The sequence below is a fragment of the Paroedura picta genome, chromosome 7 (assembly GCF_049243985.1).
Source record: "Paroedura picta isolate Pp20150507F chromosome 7, Ppicta_v3.0, whole genome shotgun sequence".
NCBI classification, from domain to species: Eukaryota; Metazoa; Chordata; class Lepidosauria; order Squamata; family Gekkonidae; genus Paroedura; species Paroedura picta.
In genome coordinates this window covers 113,871,861-113,892,021 of record NC_135375.1, presented here as the reverse complement: position 1 = coordinate 113,892,021, position 20,161 = coordinate 113,871,861, and the positions used below count along the sequence as shown (strand labels likewise).

Sequence of the window (20,161 nt, the reverse complement as noted above, 5' to 3'; positions counted from 1 at the left end):
CCATTTATAATGTCAAAAGGCCTCAGAGATGACCTTGTCTCCATGACCAAGCGAACGTTTAAAATGCCTTTATTTTTAAAAAGGGCAAGAGAGCAACTTTGCCTCCAAACCAAGATCCCTTTCCTTCTGGGAAGCCAAGATCCACAGGCAAAAGGCATGTCTATTGTTTTGACAGCAAGCATATAAACAGGAGTATCTGTTTCAGTTTACTATTCCAGACACTCAAGATACCAGGAACAACAAAAAGCCAAAAGCTATCCAGCCTACACATCTGGCTTCCAAAAGTCGTACATCCATTAGAACAGGGGTAGTCAAACTGCGGCCCTCCAGATGTCCATGGACTACAATTCCCATGAGCCCCTGCCAGCGAACGCTGGCAGGGGCTCATGGGAATTGTAGTCCATGGACATCTGGAGGGGCGCAGTTTGACTACCCCTGCATTAGAACTCTGAAAAAGGGCCCCATTTCCCCACTCCTATAAACAGAAGCTTTGGGCCTGAGGGTGCCCAAAAATCATCCAGTCTGATTTTGACCTATGACTGAGTTCTTCCACATTAGAAGATGTCATCATTTATTTAATACCATTATTTATTTAATACCACAATACGCAGCAGAAGCAAGGGAGGACTCAAAAGCCAAGGCTCAAATCCTCTCACAGCCTTTCTGGTCCCCGTTTTATCCTCATAGCAGCCCTGTGAGGAAAGTTTGACTGGTTCAAGGTCCCTCCATGAAGAGCAAGTAGAGGATTTGAACCCAAATCTCCGTGATCCTTATCATCATCAGGGAGAGAGGAGGGAAAAGGCCATCAAACCAGTGGTCCCCGGGTGCCATGGGGGTTTGCAGTGAAGTGGGAGTGGCCAGGTGGGGCTTTAGCTCAACAAGACTTCTTATTGGTCACTGGTTATTTGTTTTGGCGGCAGCTGCCACCCCAGGACACAGATCTTTACTGTGTAACAGACGGTAAGTTGTGGCAGCCATTTTGTGGCTGGGTCCAACCTCCTGAGGCAGCCATTTTGTGTCACCTTGTCGTGTCAGCATTCCAATGATGGTTGCAGGCTCGAAAGGGTTGGGAACCCCCTGATCTAGGTACAAGGTTTTGTTTTTCTCCTGATGCGGGCATTTCTAGCCTCGTCCATAAGTCTTTGGGTAAGAGCCAGAGGTAAACAGCCTAAGGGTTCTTCTGTTTTCCCAGAGCCTTGGTCAGACAGATGCCCCAGAATTACAGATCATACCCAGACTAAAGAGTTCAGTTCCCCCTGGAGAAAATGTTTGTTTTGGAGGGTGGACTCCATAGCATTATATACTTACTGGATTCAAAGCCCGTTCATGAGAACAGGCTTTGAAAGGCCCCCTCACCATGTACTTCTAGGCCCAAGGGGAAGGCCTGCTTCCCCTCCCCTTCCCCCCTGACATCGGGGCGGCCTTCCACTCAGGCCTAGAAGCACACTCTTCGAGGCCCCGGGTGTGCTTTTAGGCCCGTCTTTACTCACAGTGTCCTGCCACTTCCCCGTGGCTTTCTGGCCTGTCCTGGTGAGGGCCTAGATTGTGTCCTCACCTGATTGGCTAGAACTGCTGTCTGTCCTGGTGACGGGCTAATCGGAAGGCACTTGGCCCCTCACCCGGACTGGCCCCGCCCACTCTCTGCCCACTTAGCCCTTAGCCAAATATGAATACAGCGAAAGCTGTATAAAGATTAAATCTCATGGTGTGGATCATAATGCTTGTATACTATTTCTTGTGAGGAAGTCTTGGTCTTGACTCCTCACTTAGCTAACTTGGCTTTATCTGCAGTCCTCCCCTGAATTTCAGCAAATTCCCCTTGGTTTCTTTATAAAACGAATTGTGTTTCTTTCTTTTAAAAATAGGAAAACACAAGAGAACATTGACTTTAAGAGAACATTGACATAGACTTTAAGCTACAATATGACTGAAGTGGCTCTGTCAATAAGGTGTCCTTAGAAATCACAGCTTGGTGAGTTCAAGTCTAGCTGTATGTCTTTTCACCACACAGTTTTTATTTGTTTATTCTTGAAAAGCTCACATTTTTAAAATGGTCAATTTTTAAAACACGAGCTTTTCAAAAAATAAAATGATAATCAAAAGTTAAAAATGGACCATAGAGTCCCCCTCCAAAGCATCCCTTTTCTCCAGGGGAACTGATGTCTGCAGTCTGGAGAGGAGCTGAAACCCCAGAGTATCCCCAGGTCTCACCTGGACATTTGCATCCCTGCAGGAGTCTCAGAAGTCGTGGGGGAGGGCTAAGAGGGGCAGATGTCCCAGGACCCCTCCTCGTTCTAACCAACAGCTAGAGTTTGCTTCTTTGTGCAGTGCCACGTTTGCCATGCCCTGAGGACAGTGAAGATGCAAGTTTATCCTACATAATATCTGTGAGGCTGGCTGCCTTGCGCCACCCCTTGCTCTGGCAGAAGCCTCACTGCTGAATAGCCCAGGCTGCCGGTTTCAGGTCACATCAGGGAATATTTAGTAGCAGATGTAGAGATTCCCCCCTTCGAGTGGGTATCACACAAGGTCAGTCAGCAAATCCCACGCTAAAAATAGACCCCAGTTTCAAAGTTGGTAAGATTTTCTTTGTCGTCCCTGACGGGCTTGGAAGATCCACGCTGCTCCTGGAGCCACTCACAGGTAAGGCAGGAGGTGAGAATGCAGGCTTGCCTTTCTCCAAATGCCCACCCGTCCCTTGTAAACAGCCAGGGCAAAGGAGGGAGGCGAAGGATCAGATTTTCCGAGGCAGCTGGTGCCTGCTTGCAACAATCTGAGGGACGAGGCAAGAATCACACAAGAGAGTCATACATTTGGGGATAAATTGAGCATGCGGAACATTCCAAAACTGAGTGGAACTTCCAACCCAAAAGCGGAACCTCTTGATTGTATATATTCACATCTGTTGTTATACAAACTCTCTGGTCTGAAGGTTTTATGTTTAAACTGGTATCTGTTTGGGAGATTATTAAATCTCATATTGGGGATCATAATGTTTGAATACTATTTCTCGCGAGGAAGTCTTGGTCTTCTTGACTTAGCTAACTTGGCTTTGCCTGCAGTCCTCCCCTGAATCTCAGCACGGCCCTTGGTTTCTGGTCTGATTGGGGAAATCCAAATATTTTCCCCTGATCTGCTTACTGGGTGAGACCAGCCCTGCTCCTAGCCCCAGATGGTGGTATATGCTGTACAACTGGCAGCTTGCAGGCTGGGTGGAGGATTACAGAATCATGGAGCTGGAAGGGGCCATATAGGCCATCTAATCCAGCTCGCTGCTCACGGAAGGATCAGCTTAAACCATCCCTGAGAAGGGATGGTCCAGCTGCTGATTGAAGTCTGCCAGAGAGGAAGCAGTCACCACCTCCCTAACCAGCCCATTCCACGTTGAACTACTCTTGCTGGGTCCCTTTCCCTTTCTCCTCTGCTGACAAAGAGAACAGCTCCTCCTCTTCTGCAGAATAAGCATTTTCTATCTCCCCTTGTCACCAACACTCCCTGTTCCATTTAGAAAAGCCCACCAGCATTAGGCAGGGGAGTGATCCAGGTTCTGGGAGAGGCTGTGCACTGCCTCCCTGTGCACTTTCTGCTTGAGCTATTGAATCTGTGAACTCAACAGATGTGCAGAAGACTGACGCCCAGAAGACTGATGGCAGGGAAACCCACAGGAGTTCCTTCCCAGCCTAATGGAACCATGTTACGTTCCCGCTTACTTGAATGGGAAGATGTCCTCCTCTGTCGTTAACAATGCAGAATAAGCTTGATTATTAGCTGGACACATTGCAGCAACCAGAAATACATTCTTATGAAAGCAGCTGTTTTGAATCTGGGCTGTCTGGGACATGAAGGCAAGAGGGGACCATGTATAACCAAAAGCCTGGGGGAGAATTCCCACGAATTGTTGTCATTCATATTACATATCTGCAGAAAGGAGCTTTCAGTCAAAGACACTTCCATATTGCCAATCTCCAGGACTGGCCTGGAGATAAGCTGGTTGCCAGTCTCCAGGTGGTGCCTGGGATCAGCACTGGTCGCCATCCTCCTGGTTATGCCTACAGGCCCTGTCCCCATCTCCCCCCATCCTTTCCTTGAGACAGCCTGGATGGCAGGCCTATCAAGGGTCTTCCTCATGTTGATCCCCCCCCCCAGACAGTCATGTACACTTATTTAAATTTACAGATATGCCACTATTGGGTCTGTGCACGTTAATGCATGCCCAAGAGAGAAATACAGTTTCAGATTATTTTTATTGCAAGCCACTGTGAGAGCAGTAGAACTCAACAGATGGTATATTTTAAACGGACACACGTCAGGCCCAGTTTTTTTGGCCCTGACCCACTGCAATGGAGTCAAACAAATGCATCCTATTTCTCCCTGCCATTCAACACTTTCAAAGTCTTGGTGCGCCCTTTGGTTTCAAAAGCCTGGGGTTCCCATTTGTACTTACTTGCAAAGGATCATAATCTCAGGTTTGAAGAGGACGGATTTGTTTTGATTTTATTCATATACTAGCAATGAGGAATGCAATGGGTGCTAGGACCCAGGGGACACCAGCAGGTGCAGATCTCTCTCTCTATCGCAACAGGAGCCATAGGAGGTAATCAGGGTGGTTTGTAACAGGGAATGAGGGCTCATTTGGGCAGCTCTCTCTGTCACTCTCTGTCTCTGTCTCTCCCTCACAGCAGGAGCCATAGCAGGTAATCAGGACTGGTTTGCGGTTTGGCAGGGCTCTCTGTGTCTCTGTGTCTGACTCTCACACTCTAGCTCCTGCAGCGTCTGAGAGCAAAGTGGCTAGCGTCCAGGGAGGGAGGGCAGAAGCTGTAGGTGCAAGGCCAATCAGGGTGTGGCCAGCTTTGCTGGCTGTACCCTGATTGGCTCTATTCCAACTTGGACAGCCAGGACATTCTCCACCCCCAGGGCTGTTTCATAAATATTAAGAGGAACAATGGATAAGGATGTCATGAATAGACATATAGTCATGAATAATCATAGACCTACCATGTCTATATGTCATCATCATAACTTGGGGGGTAGTATAGTAGGATTAGAGGTTAATTTTATCCTTTTCCATCCAGTTTTAATTAAATTAATTTAGAAGCCACAGGGAAGATCCTTCCTTGGACCTAGCCACCTCTCTCTGAAGCTCTTTACACTAACTGTAGTTTTCATATTGCCTTTTAGATACATCATCAAAACTATTTGGAAAGTATTTTCTTGAAAAGCTAGATAGCTGGTTCACAGACAAGAATATTATACATGCCAATCAAACAGGTTTCAGAAGAGGCCAAGGCACAGTACTTTATTGGCAAATGCTTTACAAGTTAGCCTATTCAGGCATAAGTGGCCCCACCAAAGCCTTGCATGTGGCATTCATGGATCTAACAGCTATTGATTCCAAAGTTACAGATTGACTTTGGCTGTTTATTCTCATAATATTTTTTCTCATAATTTGGCTGTTTTTTCTCATAATGAATTATATTCAGATACGTATGCAAAAGCCAAGTTAGGTATGGCAAGATCTCTGACCAGTGAAATCCCAATTGGAAAGGAAGTGAAACAATGGTGTATACTTTTGCTTTTCAACTTATATATAAATGATATTAGAGCCTCTTGTGGCGGAGGGTGGTAAGGCAGCTGACATGCTGTCTGAAGCTCTGACCATGAGGCTGGGAGTTCAATCCCAGCAGCCGGCTCAAGGTCGACTCAGCCTTCCATCCTTCCGAGGTCGGTAAAATGAGTACCCAGCTTGCTGGGGGGTAAACGGTCATGACTGGGGAAGGCACTGGCAAACCACCCCGTATTGAGTCTGCCAAGAAAACCCTAGAGGGCGTCACCCCAAGCACCCTCGGTGCTTGCACAGGGGATACGTTGACCTTTATAAATGATATCAAGCCTGGAATTCATTTCACCTTCTTTAGGTCATGACAAAGCCTGTGTGCACACAAAAGCTGATATCTAAATTAAACTTTCTTATTCTTAAAGATGACACTTGACTCAAATGTTGTTCAGGTTTTTAAAACATTATAATCATTTCTTATTTTTCTCCTTCAAAAACATACCAATCCTGTTCCTCTCCAGTGCTGGCCATCTATATATTCTGCATCTGACCTTTGATGTTCACTGAACATTTCTGCAACCGCAGTTTCCCACCCCAAAAGCTGACTTTCCCCACAGTAAATACAGGATTGTGTTTAATCACTTAACGTTCTTGCCACAGTACGCAGGCCAGAGAGTTTATTTCCTTTAGGTGGCTATAACCAGAAATAATCCCACAGGATTGTAGCAGGATTGTTTTATTAGCTCTGCTATGAACTTACATTAGTATATAAAGGCTACGGAGCTCCCCAGAGGGATCATTCTTTTCTCTACTGTGAACATAACTTGGGATACACAAGCCCCAATGCTTTATGCTGAGAGGCTTAGAGGGCAATGGTTGTCATCCTAGGGAAGCAACCCAGGTTCTCTTCAAGGTCCCAGGGGGAATCTTTGTCCCACTCTTTGGGCAACTGAAATCTGAATCTTAATTTTTCTTTGAGTTCAAGGGATATAACAATTTTTTTCCTGTAGAGCAATCCTAACTTCTGATTTATGAGCTTTTTTCCCCACACAACTGTATATGAAGCCACAGGGAGACTTGATGTGGTGTACTGGACTAAGGCTAAGGGCTGAGGAGACCCAAGCTCAAATCCCCCCTCTGGCCCTGAAGGTCATTGGGTGATTTTAAGACTACCTCATGGGGTAGTTCTGAGGATAAAAGAGGGGTACAACTACTACCATCAGTTCCTCAGAGAAAGGGGTGGATAAAAATGTGATAAGTTCATGGTACCTGAAAGGCCAGGGCATATCGCCTTTGAGTCAACATGTGCAGGCAAAACACACTCAGGTGATGAACAGGAAAGATGAGGCGTCCTTTTAGTCCTTTTAGTTTTGATTTAGAGAGGCAATGGCAATTATGGAAAGGGGCTTTGCAGAAGATCTGCATATAGCACAATCATGAGAACATGAGATCATGAGTCTGTCACTAATTCCCTACCCACAAGAAATTGAGAAGGGTTCAGGAAAAAAAAATGGCCTCCATAGTGATGCTCTAGGAATTTGCTCACATTTCTATGGCCTTTACCATGTAAATTAGTCAAATATTTTGGCCACTTCATGAGAAGGAAGGACTCCCTGGAGAAGTCTAATGCTAGGAGCAATTGAAAGCAAAAGAAGGGGACGACAGAGAATGAGATGGATGGATGGAGTCACTGAAGCAGTCGGTGTGAACTTAAATGGACTCCAGGGAATAGTAGAGGACAGGAAGGCCTGGAGGATCATTGTCCATGGGATCGCGATGGGTCGGACACGACTTCGCACCTAACAACAATAACAATGTAGATTAGATGCAATTCCTGGAGCATCATCCAAAAGTGATGTCACATTCTCCACCCTCACCAGGCCCCACCCTTTAAAATCTCCTAGTGTTTGCCAAGGCAGTGGTTACAACCCTATTAGTGATCTTTTATTAGTGATCTCCAAGCATTTTCTTTCCATTCATTTCCATGTTATCGCATTCCCACCTCTCAAGATGCAATGTATAGCAATTGTGGGGAAATGATATTCTTTCCCAGACATTATCGTCAAGAACAGGGGTAGTCAAACTGCGGCCCTCCAGATGTCCATGGACTACAATTCCCAGGAGCCCCCTGCCAGCATTCGCTGGCAGGGGGCTCCTGGGAATTGTAGTCCATGGACATCTGGAGGGCCGCAGTTTGACTACCCCTGGTCAAGAACTATTCAAAATGCTGTGTGGCCTATCTTGAGTAATGATTTCATTTGTGAGCATACTTCACCAAGTTTGCAGTATATCTTTTTAACAGTATCTGCAATTAACAACGTCTGATTAGTCAACGGAGCAAAATCTTTTGTACCATCATGATTGTGTTTAAAATTTTCAAAATTCCTATTGATTATCTCTTCCAAGGCAGTTGTATCAGTATCAGTAAAAGAGTACAACTTCATTTCCGAAGCCTCGAATTGACACCTCCTTAAGAAGATTGGGAGAAGGCGGGGGGGGGGAGGGCTGACATTTTTCTCTATTCTGTTTCTGTATACACTTTTATATAGATGGCATTAATACTTAAGGTAACTGCAAAGATTTTAAAACAATTTGAATTGAAGAATTTAGGAGCTGCAAATGTTATGATAAAGTGGGCTTCTCTTTTTTTTCCCCCTTTAAAAAAATACTTAGCTAAAGTAGCTGTAAATGCCATGATAAAGGGTTTTTTTCCTTTTTTATTTTCTTTTTATAAATACTGGGTTAAAGTTCATATTGTTTTTTAAGAAATAAGTACTTAAAATATGTTGTTGTGAACAAGTGCAGGAACCAGCTGATTTTCTAGCTTAAGGATATGCCTTGGGTCAAGTCTAAGGGCAATTTTGATAACACCCGTTGACTGTAAATGCTGGAAATGTGATGTTAAAGTGGGATTTTTGTTGTTGTGGCTTTGCTTTTATATTTACAGGCAACAGACATATACAATATTCAGCAATATGAAACTTCACGCAAATGGGAGGTAGAGGGAGGGATGATATTGTAATACTGTAATCAAAGATATTTTTCCTTGTTCTTTCTATATAAACATTTTTTTTAATTATTTAAAAAGTAAAAGAGTACAGGGAATTAGTTTCAGCAGTAGGAACTGGTGTATCATTTGCAAACATTTTTTCAGTGTTGGAACAGAAAAGGTTTCCTCCAAAATCCTATTTTCTCTCTTTACGAGTTGGTTGGGAGTCGGTAAAAGGACATCCACTTTTCTTTCCTATTGTCAAATTAATAGCGAAATAACAAATTAACTACCAAGTATCTATCTCAGTGTATGATGATTTTATTTGATTCAGTTATTTAATTGAAATTGAAAACACTTATGGAATTAAAATAACATTCTGAAGTTCTGAATGCTCAGTTCTCATGGGCTTGTTCTACTTGGGTTTGTGCCAAACTCCTTCTAACTACCCCCCACCTTTCCCCATGGTCAAAATCAGGGGTAGTCAAACTGCAGCCCTCCAGATGTCCATGGACTACAATTCCCATGAGCCCCTGCCAGCGTTAACTGGAGGGCCACAGTTGGACTACCCCTGGTCAAAATGCTGAGGCGATCATTCAAGGAGCTAGAGCCTCAGCATCAATTAGCTGGAAGCTCAGTGTTGACGTTATCAAATCAGCATGATAAAAACCAAGGAATTCAAAACATTGACACTGAAAACCTCTTCCGACTTCTGAAACATCTGTGCTAAATCAGGTTTGTAAAAATAGCAACCAAAGTAAATGATTGTTTTAATCAAATTAAATTTTTAACAAGAGTTGGTTCTTATATGTTGCTTTTCTCTACCTGAAGGAGTCTCAAAGTGGCTTACATTCGCCTTTCCTTTCCTCTCCCCACAAAAGTCCCCCTGTGAGGTGGGTGAGGCTGGGAGAGCCCTGAGATTCTTATATGCCACTTTTCTCTACCCGAAGAAATCTCAAAGTGGCTTCCAGTCGCCTTCCCTTCCTCTCCCCACTACAGACACCCTGTGGGGTAGGTGAGGATGGGAGAGCCCTGATATTGCTGCTCCGTTATAACAGATGAAGAAGAGTTGGTTCTTGTATGCTGCGTTTCTCTACCCAAAGGAGTCTCAAAGTGGCTTACATTCGCCTTCCCTTTCCTCTCCCCACAACAGACACCCTGTGAGTAGGTGAGGCTGAGAGATCCCTGATATCACTGAAGAAGAAGAGTTGGTTCTTATATGCCACTTTTCTCGACTCAAAGGGGTCTTGAAGGGGCTTACAGTCACCTTCCCTTTCCTCTCCCCTCAACAGGCACCCTGTGATGGAGGTGAGGCTGAGAGAGCCCTGATATTCCTGCTCGATCAGAACAGCTTTATCAGTGCTGTGGCGAGCCCAAGGTCACCCAGCTGGCTTCATGTGGGGGAGTGTGGAATCCAACCCGGCTCACCAGATTAGAAGTCCGCACTCCTGGCCACTACACCAAGCTGTATCAATATATCATGTTGTACACTGTCCAGAGCCGTGTTGCTGGGATGGGCAGTATAAAAATCTAATAAATAAAGGAAAAGAAAAAAAAAGCCCCCCCCCCATACTTCTCCACACTGCGAAGATGTGAAAGCCATTTCACTTTGCATTGGCAACCCCTTGGACCAAAACACACCACGAAGGATTTGCTCACTGATCCAGCCCAAATATGTGATGTGAATTGCCCCATTTTTGGGGAGACAAGCCTGTTATTACAAAGACAGCAATAACCTGATGTGTGTGTGGGGGGGGGGGAATCGTCGGCTTGGGATCTTAAGACCGACCTCACCTTTTTCTGTTGTGTTGCAGTCTTCCTTACCCTTCCAAAATTGATAGCAAAACTAATTTCTCAGCAACCAGATGTCTTCGGCAGGCCTGAAATCTGGAAAGATCAGTGCCTACGCTGCAGTCAAAGTGGACCCTGATGGGGACTACTGTACCCCTGGCGCATTTGACCTGGAGCGGCTCTTCTGGAAAGGCAGCCCAAAGTACTCCCACGTCAACGAAGTCTGGCCCAATCTCTACATAGGAGACGAGTAAGTTATGGCAAGGCAGCAGCTACTATCACTCTGGAGAGCAAGATGTTTGTAATGAGCGGATAGCAGCAGAAGTGTGTTATTAACATTGTGACTTTGGGGCTATGTGCAGTACAAGCCAGCTTAGAACAGGGGTCCCCAACATATTGTCTGTAAGTGCCATGGCACCCACCGAGAACTTCTCTGGCACCCACCAAGTGTTTCAGACAGTCGATGGGGCTAGGTGGGGTTTATGCCCAGCAACATTTCCGATTGGTCAAGAGGGATTTGATTAACTGTGTAGATTTTCTAAACGGTTGTTTTTTGGTAGCTCTACCGCCATAGGGTAAAGATCTATATTTTGGGCCTGAAGGTAAGCTGGTGGCAATTCATCTTTACTGTGTGACAGAAGGTAAGTTGTGGCAGCCATTTTGTAGCTGTCTCCAACCTCCTGAGGCAGCCATTTTGTGGCTGCGCCCACCATGCTGCAGTAGAATTCCAAAGGTGCCCCCAGGCTCAAAAAGGTCAAGAAACCCTCTTGAAGCAGAGGAGTAGTAAGTTGGCAACAGGAAAAGAACTGGGGGGGGGGGAATTGTGCTGGAGGCTTGGAGAATCGAAGGGGTGATTCTAAATCCTCAGCTCATTCCTACACTGGTGTCTACAGTTCCCAGAGTTTTGTTATTATGCTGAGGGGATGTAGCAAAAAGTCAGACGAGGACTGCAAAGTGGGATTCAGACCTATGCATCTTGCTGCCCTTCTCTTTTCTAACCCCCCCCACCACCACCATTATATCTCCCTGGCCCTGAATCGTTGAGATCCTTACTCCAGGCCAGGTCCCTTCATCGGCCTCCTCTTCTCTTGGTGTTCTCCTCATTTGGGCTGAATTAATCTTCCTGAGCCTAGCACCAGGAGTGAAAGCTCTCCCTCCCACCATCTCACCCCTATGCAGTCATGAAGTTTCTTGATGCCATCAACGATAAGGAGGGTTTCCTTATCAATTTGCAAATAGTTCCACACAGCTGTTGGAGCTGTTGAGCATGTGGGAGTAGAGGGCAAATGGCAATTCTAGACCAACAGTTCATTTGTAGCTGAGGACCAGTCGAATCTTGGACGGGGAGGCATCACAAGTGAGGACGATTGGCTGGGAATTGTCAAAGTGCACCCAAATGCTGTTGACTGTGTCAAACGCTGTTTGCTGAGCTCATCCCACATCCATCAAGCTTTCTTGTCCAATAGCTTAGAGATTGCCACCTTCTTGGATAGGAATGAATGGTAGAAGTTAAGTAGTCTTAAAAATGATTGCAGATTGTGCTTCGATTGAAGCAGCAGAGCTTGCTGTGTGGCCTTCACTTTGGATGCCATGGGGGCACAAGCCACTGGCATCAGTCCAGAACCCAAGGAAATCTACAGATGGTACCCCAAGGTGACACTTTCACGCTTGACTTTGAGCCCGGCGGACTGGAAATGGTGCAGGATCTCTCAAAGGCATGCTGCAAATTGTGAGTCAGAGCTGCTAGACACCAAGATGTCATCAAAAATGAGATTATGCCTTTAGGTTTTGGAAGATTCCTGGAGCGATGCTGATGCCCAGTTGGAATCTTCTGACTCAGAAAGCCCCTCTGTGAGTGGTGCAGCTGCATCATCCACCAGCAGCTTCTGTTATACCTGACATCAATTACCTTGAGCATATTTGTTTTGTCTTTTATTTGTGTTCATTGCATTTCATGCATTGTGGGTTGAAAGTGCCATCTATGGCATTAGATCAGTGACCACTCACATAGCCATATTATCACACTATGCAGTCGTGGAATGATTACCCAGCATCCCATTGGGTTACTTCAAGCGATAAAAGTATTCCTAACAGATCAGGTAGCAGGTGATATAAAAGACCTCTGCCTTACACTCTGGGGGGGGGGTGGGATTGCCAATCTGAGCATGTTACCCAAAAGGACAGGCTCCAGTTAGTTTTTTTTGGGGGGGGGGATTAGCATAGGAGACTGTGCAAGAGGAGGCAACCAGGACTGAAACATCAATGTTTACAAGGAAAATCTCAAATAAATGGATGATTTGTTCAAAATAAAAAAGAGACAATGAAGGGGGGAAGGGGGGTAATTCAGCAAAACACACAACATTCAAGAGCTGGGAAAGGTGGGGGGCAGCATTCTGGGAACTGAGTGATATTTACCAGTCCTGGAGAAGCCCGTGAGAGAAATGGCCAGCATTTCGTTCTGTGAAGAAGACAAAATATAAGAACCTACAAGTGGGGGGGGGGGGCATGTGGTCGGTACCAAGAGCGTACAACACACTGAGTGGGTGTCCAGGGCTGATTCTTATAGAGAAAGTGTGTCCTTTCTGGTGGGAAACCTTTAGAGAACAATCATGATGTTTGCTTTATTGCGGTGAAACCAAGATTTGGGCCATGGCTTGATGGTTAGTGGCCCTGTTGCTGACTTGGGAAGGCCTGACCAGACAGGTCAAACTACGATAAAAGTGATAGCAAAGAGGATAAAATGATCTTGCATGTGCAAAAAAGGATAGAAGAAGAAGAAGAAGAAGAAGAAGAAGAAGAAGAAGAAGAAGAAGGAGGAGGATATAACGACAACTGGTTTAATATGCTGCTTTTCTCTACCCAAAGGAGTCTCAAAGTGGCTTACAGTTGCCTTTCCTCTCCCCATAACAGACACCCTGTGAGGGAGGTGAGGCTGAGAGAGCCCTGATATTCCTGCTCAGTCAGAACAGTTTTGTCAGTGCTGTGACAAGTCCAAGGTGACCCAGCTGGCTGCATGTGGGGGAGTGGGGAATCAAACCTGGCTCCCCAGATTAGAAGATCCCACTCTTAACCACTACATGAATTGTTTGCTTGAGTTACTAACAAAGTCTTCTGGAGATATTTTGCATAAGTTCTGAGTAAGCCATTTGCTTAACTCAGTGGTTCTCAACTTCCTAATGCCGCGACCCTTTAATACAGTTCCTCATGTTGTGTTGACCCCCATCCATAAAATTATGCAAGTGTTCTTGAAAATCCCTTGTTCATGATTGTATATAAATTGGTTTTTCCCCCCGGGGTTTATCAGTTCAGTTCTGCCTCTTGTCCCACCATGCCGATCTCGCTCTTTTCCACTATTCCAGACAGACAAACACTCTATCTCAATCTACCCCGCAAGACTGTTGTGTGGATGGTGCCCCCCAACCAAGGTGCTTGCCCTGCCACGACCCCTATGAAAGGGCTGTTTGACCCCCAAAGGGGTCCCGATCCCCAGGTTGGGAACCACTTGCTTAACTCATGCACACCTTTTAGGGTAAGGAAATCTGTTCTGGCCACCTCCTGATTTAATCAAAGTATATTTCTCTCATTTACCCATAGAGAGATCCAGTTGGCAGACATGTCCGGGTGCTAACAAGCAGGCAATACTGACCTTGATGGACCAAGTGTCTGATTCAATCTATGGCAGGTTCATACTTTCACCAGCCAGATTGTCCCATACAAGTCTCCAGAAGGACGGAAAATCCTTGTAATGTTTTTTCATTTGAGTCAGTTGATGACACAAAATGTTGCATAAACTTTTTGAGTTCACATGAACTCTTCATCCAGTAGATGTAGCAACAAGAAAAAGTTAAGTAGGAAGAAGATCTAGTAGTGTTGGATGCTGACAGGCACAGTATTTGCTGGAGATGGTTTATTTGCTGGAGATGGTTTCAAATGGGTAGCCGTTTGGTCTGAAGTAGCACAATAAAATGAGTCCAGTAGCACCTTCAAGACCAGGGGTAGTCAAACTGCGTCCCTCCAGATGCCCATGGACTACAATTCCCATGAGCCCCTGCCAGCATTCACTGGCAGGGGCTCATGGGAATTGTAGTCTATGGACATCTGGAGGGATGCAGTTTGAGTACCCTTGTCCAAGACCAACAAATATTTATTCAAAGTGTGAGCTTTTGAGTGCAAGCAGACTATGCTGGAGGTAGTGTTAGATTCCAGTACTCACATTCTGTGGAGAAGTAACTAATAGATGCAGATTTCAGTGACCAAGTCCAACTAGATCTAAATGTCACACCAGTATCATCCTTGACAAATAATAGTTTCTCTTTCCAAACAGAAAAACAGCCCTTGATCGTTATAGCCTTGAGAAAGCCGGCTTTACTCATGTCCTCAACGCCGCCCACGGCCGGTGGAACGTGGACACTGGACCAGAATACTACAGCGACATGGCCATTGAATACCATGGTGTGGAGGCAAATGATCTCCCCACCTTCAATCTCAGCCTGTTCTTTTACTCTGCTGCTGAGTTCATTGATCATGCTCTCCGGAATGAATCAAGTAAGGCTCTGAATTACTGGCAATGGCATCATTTGCATTGAACGTGAGAGAAGGAAAAAGAATCTCTTACGTTTACAGAACACTGACCATTATTTAATCACTATTTCCTTCCAATTTGTGGTCATAACCCCTGTGAGAGTCCAGCCAAATGCTCCAATAAGTAGACTTTATTGAAGAAAATCTCTTTATTATAGATACTATGCTAACATCTCTAAACCCTTGCTAAGACTGAACACCTGGAAACTGTCCACCTGGCCTTTTGGGTGCATCACTCTCCAAATGCCACCCACATAATCAGGCCAGAAAACACAACTGGTACCTCCTACCCCAAGGTCAGGGGGAGATAACACATCCCACTCATGAAAGCATTACAGCTGGAATTCCTGGTGCAAACTACACAGTCCTAAACCAGCTATATTCACATCTAACATAATCAATTACACAGGATAAATGGCAGTGAGAAAATAACCTGGAGAACAAGCCCACCATCCCCCAAATGGCCATCTTCCCATGGCCTGGGATGAAATCCATAGAGATCACCATCCATGTTCTGGCCAGTGTCCATTCTGATCATGTCTAACAATCATGCCCTTTGTTCTCCAGGTTTCCTTTTTCCACTGACCAAACTTCAATTTCTGACTCTGTTGCATCAGATGTCAGAGCATATGCTTGGACAGTGATGATATTTATTGGCTTGACACAAATTCGAATGGTCATGATTCCACTGCTCAAGAAAAAAAATTATTTGCAATAAGAAGGAACACCATTCATTTCTGAACACTGTTCATTTCATGTTGTAAGCCACCGCAACCTGGCAGGTCAGGCGCATCAGCCTAGAGATTGATTTAATTTTTTTTTAAATATATGGAACTCACACTTGGACAGTTTGGCAAATAGGTGGTTCTCCCTCAAATGCTTCAGAACCTTCCATACTAAGAACGCATGGTCCCCCACTCAGAATAAATCAAAACGCCATCTGAATAAACCAGCACCCCCTTGAAAAGGAGGTCATGCAAGTCTTGATTGATCAAGTTCATAAAGACCCCCAAGTGTCCCACTGAGGCCAAACAGCATGACCAAGTACTTAAACTCTCCCAGGGGGTATTGAAAGCAGTCTTCCATTTGCCCCCTCCCCTTCACATGAATGTGATAATATGCCTCCCTTAGGTTCAGTTTTGTAAAAATCTGTCCCATCCCCAAATGTCCCAGTGGGTCTTTTATAAGGAGGGGGGAGCATTCATGGTAGAAATTGCATTCAGCCCTTGGTAGTCAGTTCACAACTGGAGAGCCCTGTCCTTCTTTCCAAACAGGACTAATGCAGCCATGCTGGAGGTGGCTGGTCTTATGAAACCCCTAGCTAGGATCTTATCAATAAACTTCTGGAGCTCAACCATCCCCCAGGGGGTTCATGTAGTGCAGGTGTTCTTTGGGCAGAGGCTACCCCTGCTATAACACAATAGAACAGTCTAATTTTCATTGGGGGGGGGGCAGTTATATTCCTTTTTCTTTGAACGCATCTCCTAAGTCCCAATATTCCTTGGGGAGGGCTTCCAGGTCCTCCTTTGCCAAACCAGCTCAGGCCCCGCTAGCAGGAACCAGCGCTGGGAACTTGGCTACTTCCTCTTGCCCTGCTCTCTTACCCTGCCAGTGGCTTCAGCACATATTCCTGTGAATGGTAATGGATGGGGCCCACCAGTCCATGATGGGGCTATGCTCTCATAACCAGTCCAACTCTAGGAAGAGTGGGTACTCTGCTCCAGGCACCACCACTGGTTGTGCATGTCCCCCTCCAGATCCAGGGTCCCCATCTTGTGAACGACTGTCCCACCCCCTGGTAGTCTACTGTCCATTTAGGCAAATGTCAATGACCTCCCCAGCTGTTCCAGCTGCAGTTCTGTGAAAGTCAGTCCATTATTCGCAGCCAGTTGCATTCCTTCTCCTCTGCTCTGAGCAGAGTATTTGGAGATAAGTCTGAAAGACCATTGATAGAGAACCTGATGGCTATTCCTTGCCTCTCTTCCTCTTTCTTTTACAGATAAGGTCCTAGTCCACTGTGCTATGGGCCGCAGTCGCTCGGCTTCCCTGGTCTTGGCTTACTTGATGATTTACAAGAACATGACTATAGTTGATGCCATAGATCAAGTGCTCAAGCATCGATGCATCCTTCCCAACCGTGGCTTCCTGAAACAGCTGCGAGAACTGGATATAAAGCTGGCCCTGGAAAGGAGTAATGCCACAAATGGGATCAATTCTAGCAGAGAACGAGAGGCCAGCACTGAGACAGAGATCTAACGTTTCCTGTTGCCTGGAGAGAAAAGTATCTTAAAAAAAAAAATGAGGGTGCTTGAGACAATTCAATCAAGGGAGTCATTTGTAGGGGTGGGGAAGAGTGGGAAACCAATAGCACTTCATCTGCCTTAAGGGAATTTTCAGCTGAGAAATACACATGGGAAGAAAATAAGAAAAGAAGAAGAGTTGGTTCTTATATGCCGCTTTTCCCTACCCAAAGGAGGCTCAAAGCAGCTAACAGTCGCCTTCCCATTCCTCTCCCCACAACAGACACCATGTGGGGTGGGTGAGGCTGAGAGAGCGCTGATATCACTGCTCGGTCAGAACAGTTTTATCAGTGCCGTGGCGAGCCCAAGGTCACCCAGCTGGCTTCATGTGGGGGAGTGCAGAATCGAACCCGGCATGCCAGATTAGAAGTCCACACTCCTAACCACTACACCAAACTGGCTCTCACTACACCAAAAGCCTGCAATGAAACCTTGATGAAGAACTTGGAAAAAGCTCTTCAGAATCTTGCTGGTGAAAGACAGGGGTTGCTGATGGAATTATGGGAGCTTCTGCAGCCTAAGAGTAAGCATGCAATGTATGGGAGAGGCTTAACTTGAAGTCACTTTGACCCACTACTGCAAACTGAGCAATTGCTGCTCTTTTGGAGGCAATGGAATTGCTCCTGTTTACAACAAGAAGGTCTCAATGGATAGATGGATAGAGAGATGGAATCAGAGCATCGGCTGGGGCTTATATGCCATATAATGATGAAGATAAACTTTATTTTTTTAGCCCTCCCTTCCCAGTTCACTTGGGGTGGGTGGCCACAACACATTAAAATATACAATTAATGTAATTATATAGTTAAAACGATAGAGAGTAAAAAATATCTTATGTCTTATGACAGGCGGATCAGTATTTTATAAATGTAGGTTTTTAGGCAGGGGACCAGCATTCTTCAGTGTCAAACTCCTGGCCTCAGTCATAGGCCTGGCAGAACAGCTCTGTCTTGCAAGCCATCCACAACTGTTGAAAGTCCTGGGTGGGGCCTGATCTCCCCAAGGAGAGTGTTCCAGCAGGCCAAAAAAGCCCTGGTCCTGGTTGAAGCCAGTCTCGCCTTTTTAGGACCAGGAATCTTGAGCAAATTCTGGTCTTTTGATCTATGTGCTCTTTGTGGGGAATAGCAGAAGAGGCTGTCGCAGAGGCCCAGGACAATTTAGGGCTTTCAGTGTTAAAATCAGAAGCTTTCATTTGATTTGGTTTCCGATCTGCAGCCAGCACAGTCGGGAGAGCTGGTAGTCCAACCTCGTGGTCAGTGCAAGAAACCCAAAGCAAGAGCATCCCCCAGGATTGTTGTCCAGCAAGAAAGAGTTCATCAGACAACCTATGTAGCTAATTCTTTATATAGCCCCATCTGTGGATAAATCTGTGGGTTGGACCCATGGAGTCAGAAGAGAGATTTTTCCAGCAAGCTTAGGTAACCGCTAGGTTTGCAGAAAAATCATTAACATTTTTTTTTAGGAAGGAATTTAGAAACAGGAACATTTCTGCAGAAATGCATACAACATCAGTTTACCAACAACATGAAGGAAAGGAGGTGCTGGAAGACTCCATGTGCTGTAACAGAGCCCACCTTCTTCTGTCCTCTAGAGGCGGGCTGACATGTAGAGAGAAGGAGTGAGACTTACCACTATTAGCCCACAAATGAGATTGCAGTGTTGTGGGTGGTTGCAGAGGAGCAGGTATTCCTCACAAAGCCTTTCAAATTCCCCATTGTACCGTGAGCCCAGCCTGGCCAGACACCACAGGCCACATGGACCAGGCTGGCATCACACCAATGGGCCAGACTTGGCCTGGGAAGTGTCTGCAGAGGGGAGCTGAAAATAGGGGGCAGGCAAAGGTAGTTGGCTGGTGAATGGGAAGGAGACAAGAAGGAGGAGGGAGGAAAGAGAACACCATAACTATCACTGTGGAATGAATGTCCCACTGCAACAGCACTGAGAAATCACAAATCCCAATCCAAGAAGCTTGACTGAACCATGTACATCCAACAGCAACTTCCCTTTTTGAAGGTTCAATCAATTACATGCACTTTTCTCTGACCTATTTTCCCATTAACAAGAACCAAAGCTCTTCTGTCCTCCTGGCTTTTGTTGTATCACTGGGTCTCACAAGGAAGTTGTTAGCCTTGTGCCAATTAGGAAAGTGGCAAAGCTGAGTTGCTGGTGCTGGAAAGAGCTGTCAAAATCAAAGTCAACTAACCCTCCCATAAGGTTTTCAAGTTAGGAGTGATTTGTCATTGTAGACTTCATAACGACCCTGGACTTCTTTAGAGGTCTTCAGGGGTCCTCAACCACCGAATTGCAGACCAGTCCCGGTCCATGAGACCCTCGGTACTGGGCCACAGCAGGGGGAGGGAGGCACGGGCACACCAGTGCCCGCGCCTCCCTCCCTCCCACCGCATGGTGCTCGCTGCGCCAGGAGCAATTGGGTGCTTCGGCGGATGAATTGCTCAAGCCTAGCCACACGCCTAGCCTTGAGCGCATCGGCCACCGAAGTGGCCGATTGTTCCTGGTGTGGCGAGTGCCACGCTGTGTGTGTGGGGGAGGCGTGGGCGCGGCAGCGGGAGCAAATGTGCAGGTGCATCAGCTTGGTGCATGCGCCTGGGCCTCCCTCTCCCCCCCTCTGGACCGGTCCCAGGTCCAAAAAAGGTTCGGGGCTGCTGTTCTAACTGACAATCAGGGTTGACCCTAGTAGCTTCTGTAATTGGGCTAGCCTTGGCCATCCAGAGCAAACCAATGTAGCTAGAGATAAAACAAGAATTACATGCTCAAAGCACACCTCAGGTATGCAGAAAAATACCATATAGGGAATTAAGAGGTAAGGACCTCCCCCACATCCTAGCATGATTAACACGTTGTACCCGACACAAGGAATTTTAATATCAACGAGAAAAACAAGGATAGGGGAGTCATTCTCCTATATGGAACCCAAGATGGGGAGAT

General features: G+C 45.9%; 1 protein-coding gene across 6 annotated transcripts; it reads left to right on the top strand.

The window, feature by feature from the left end:
* Positions 1 to 1,031: 1,031 nt before the first annotated feature.
* On the top strand, positions 1,032 to 20,161 carry DUSP29 (dual specificity phosphatase 29). Of its 6 annotated transcripts, none has more exons than XM_077345991.1 (4): positions 1,032 to 1,086; positions 10,358 to 10,584; positions 14,659 to 14,879; positions 16,915 to 20,161. In XM_077345991.1, exons 2-4 carry the CDS (start codon positions 10,409 to 10,411, stop codon positions 17,169 to 17,171), a joined length of 654 nt encoding a protein of 217 aa, XP_077202106.1. In that variant the 5' UTR covers positions 1,032 to 1,086; positions 10,358 to 10,408; the 3' UTR covers positions 17,172 to 20,161. The 6 variants fall into 6 exon arrangements, with proteins under 6 accessions (XP_077202106.1, XP_077202108.1, XP_077202109.1 ...); XM_077345993.1 differs by having other exon boundaries at positions 1,047 to 1,086; positions 10,402 to 10,584; XM_077345994.1 differs by having other exon boundaries at positions 1,051 to 1,146; positions 10,402 to 10,584.

Excerpts from the sequence above, each read along its gene's own strand:
- DUSP29 (XM_077345991.1), top strand. The coding sequence starts at position 10,409 with ATGTCTTCGGCAGGCCTGAAATCTGGAAAGATCAGTGCCTACGCTGCA. Across the intron at positions 10,585-14,658 it reads AATCTCTACATAGGAGACGA|AAAAACAGCCCTTGATCGTT; the intron begins GTAAGTTATGGC and ends CTTTCCAAACAG. Across the intron at positions 14,880-16,914 it reads TGCTCTCCGGAATGAATCAA|ATAAGGTCCTAGTCCACTGT; the intron begins GTAAGGCTCTGA and ends TTTCTTTTACAG.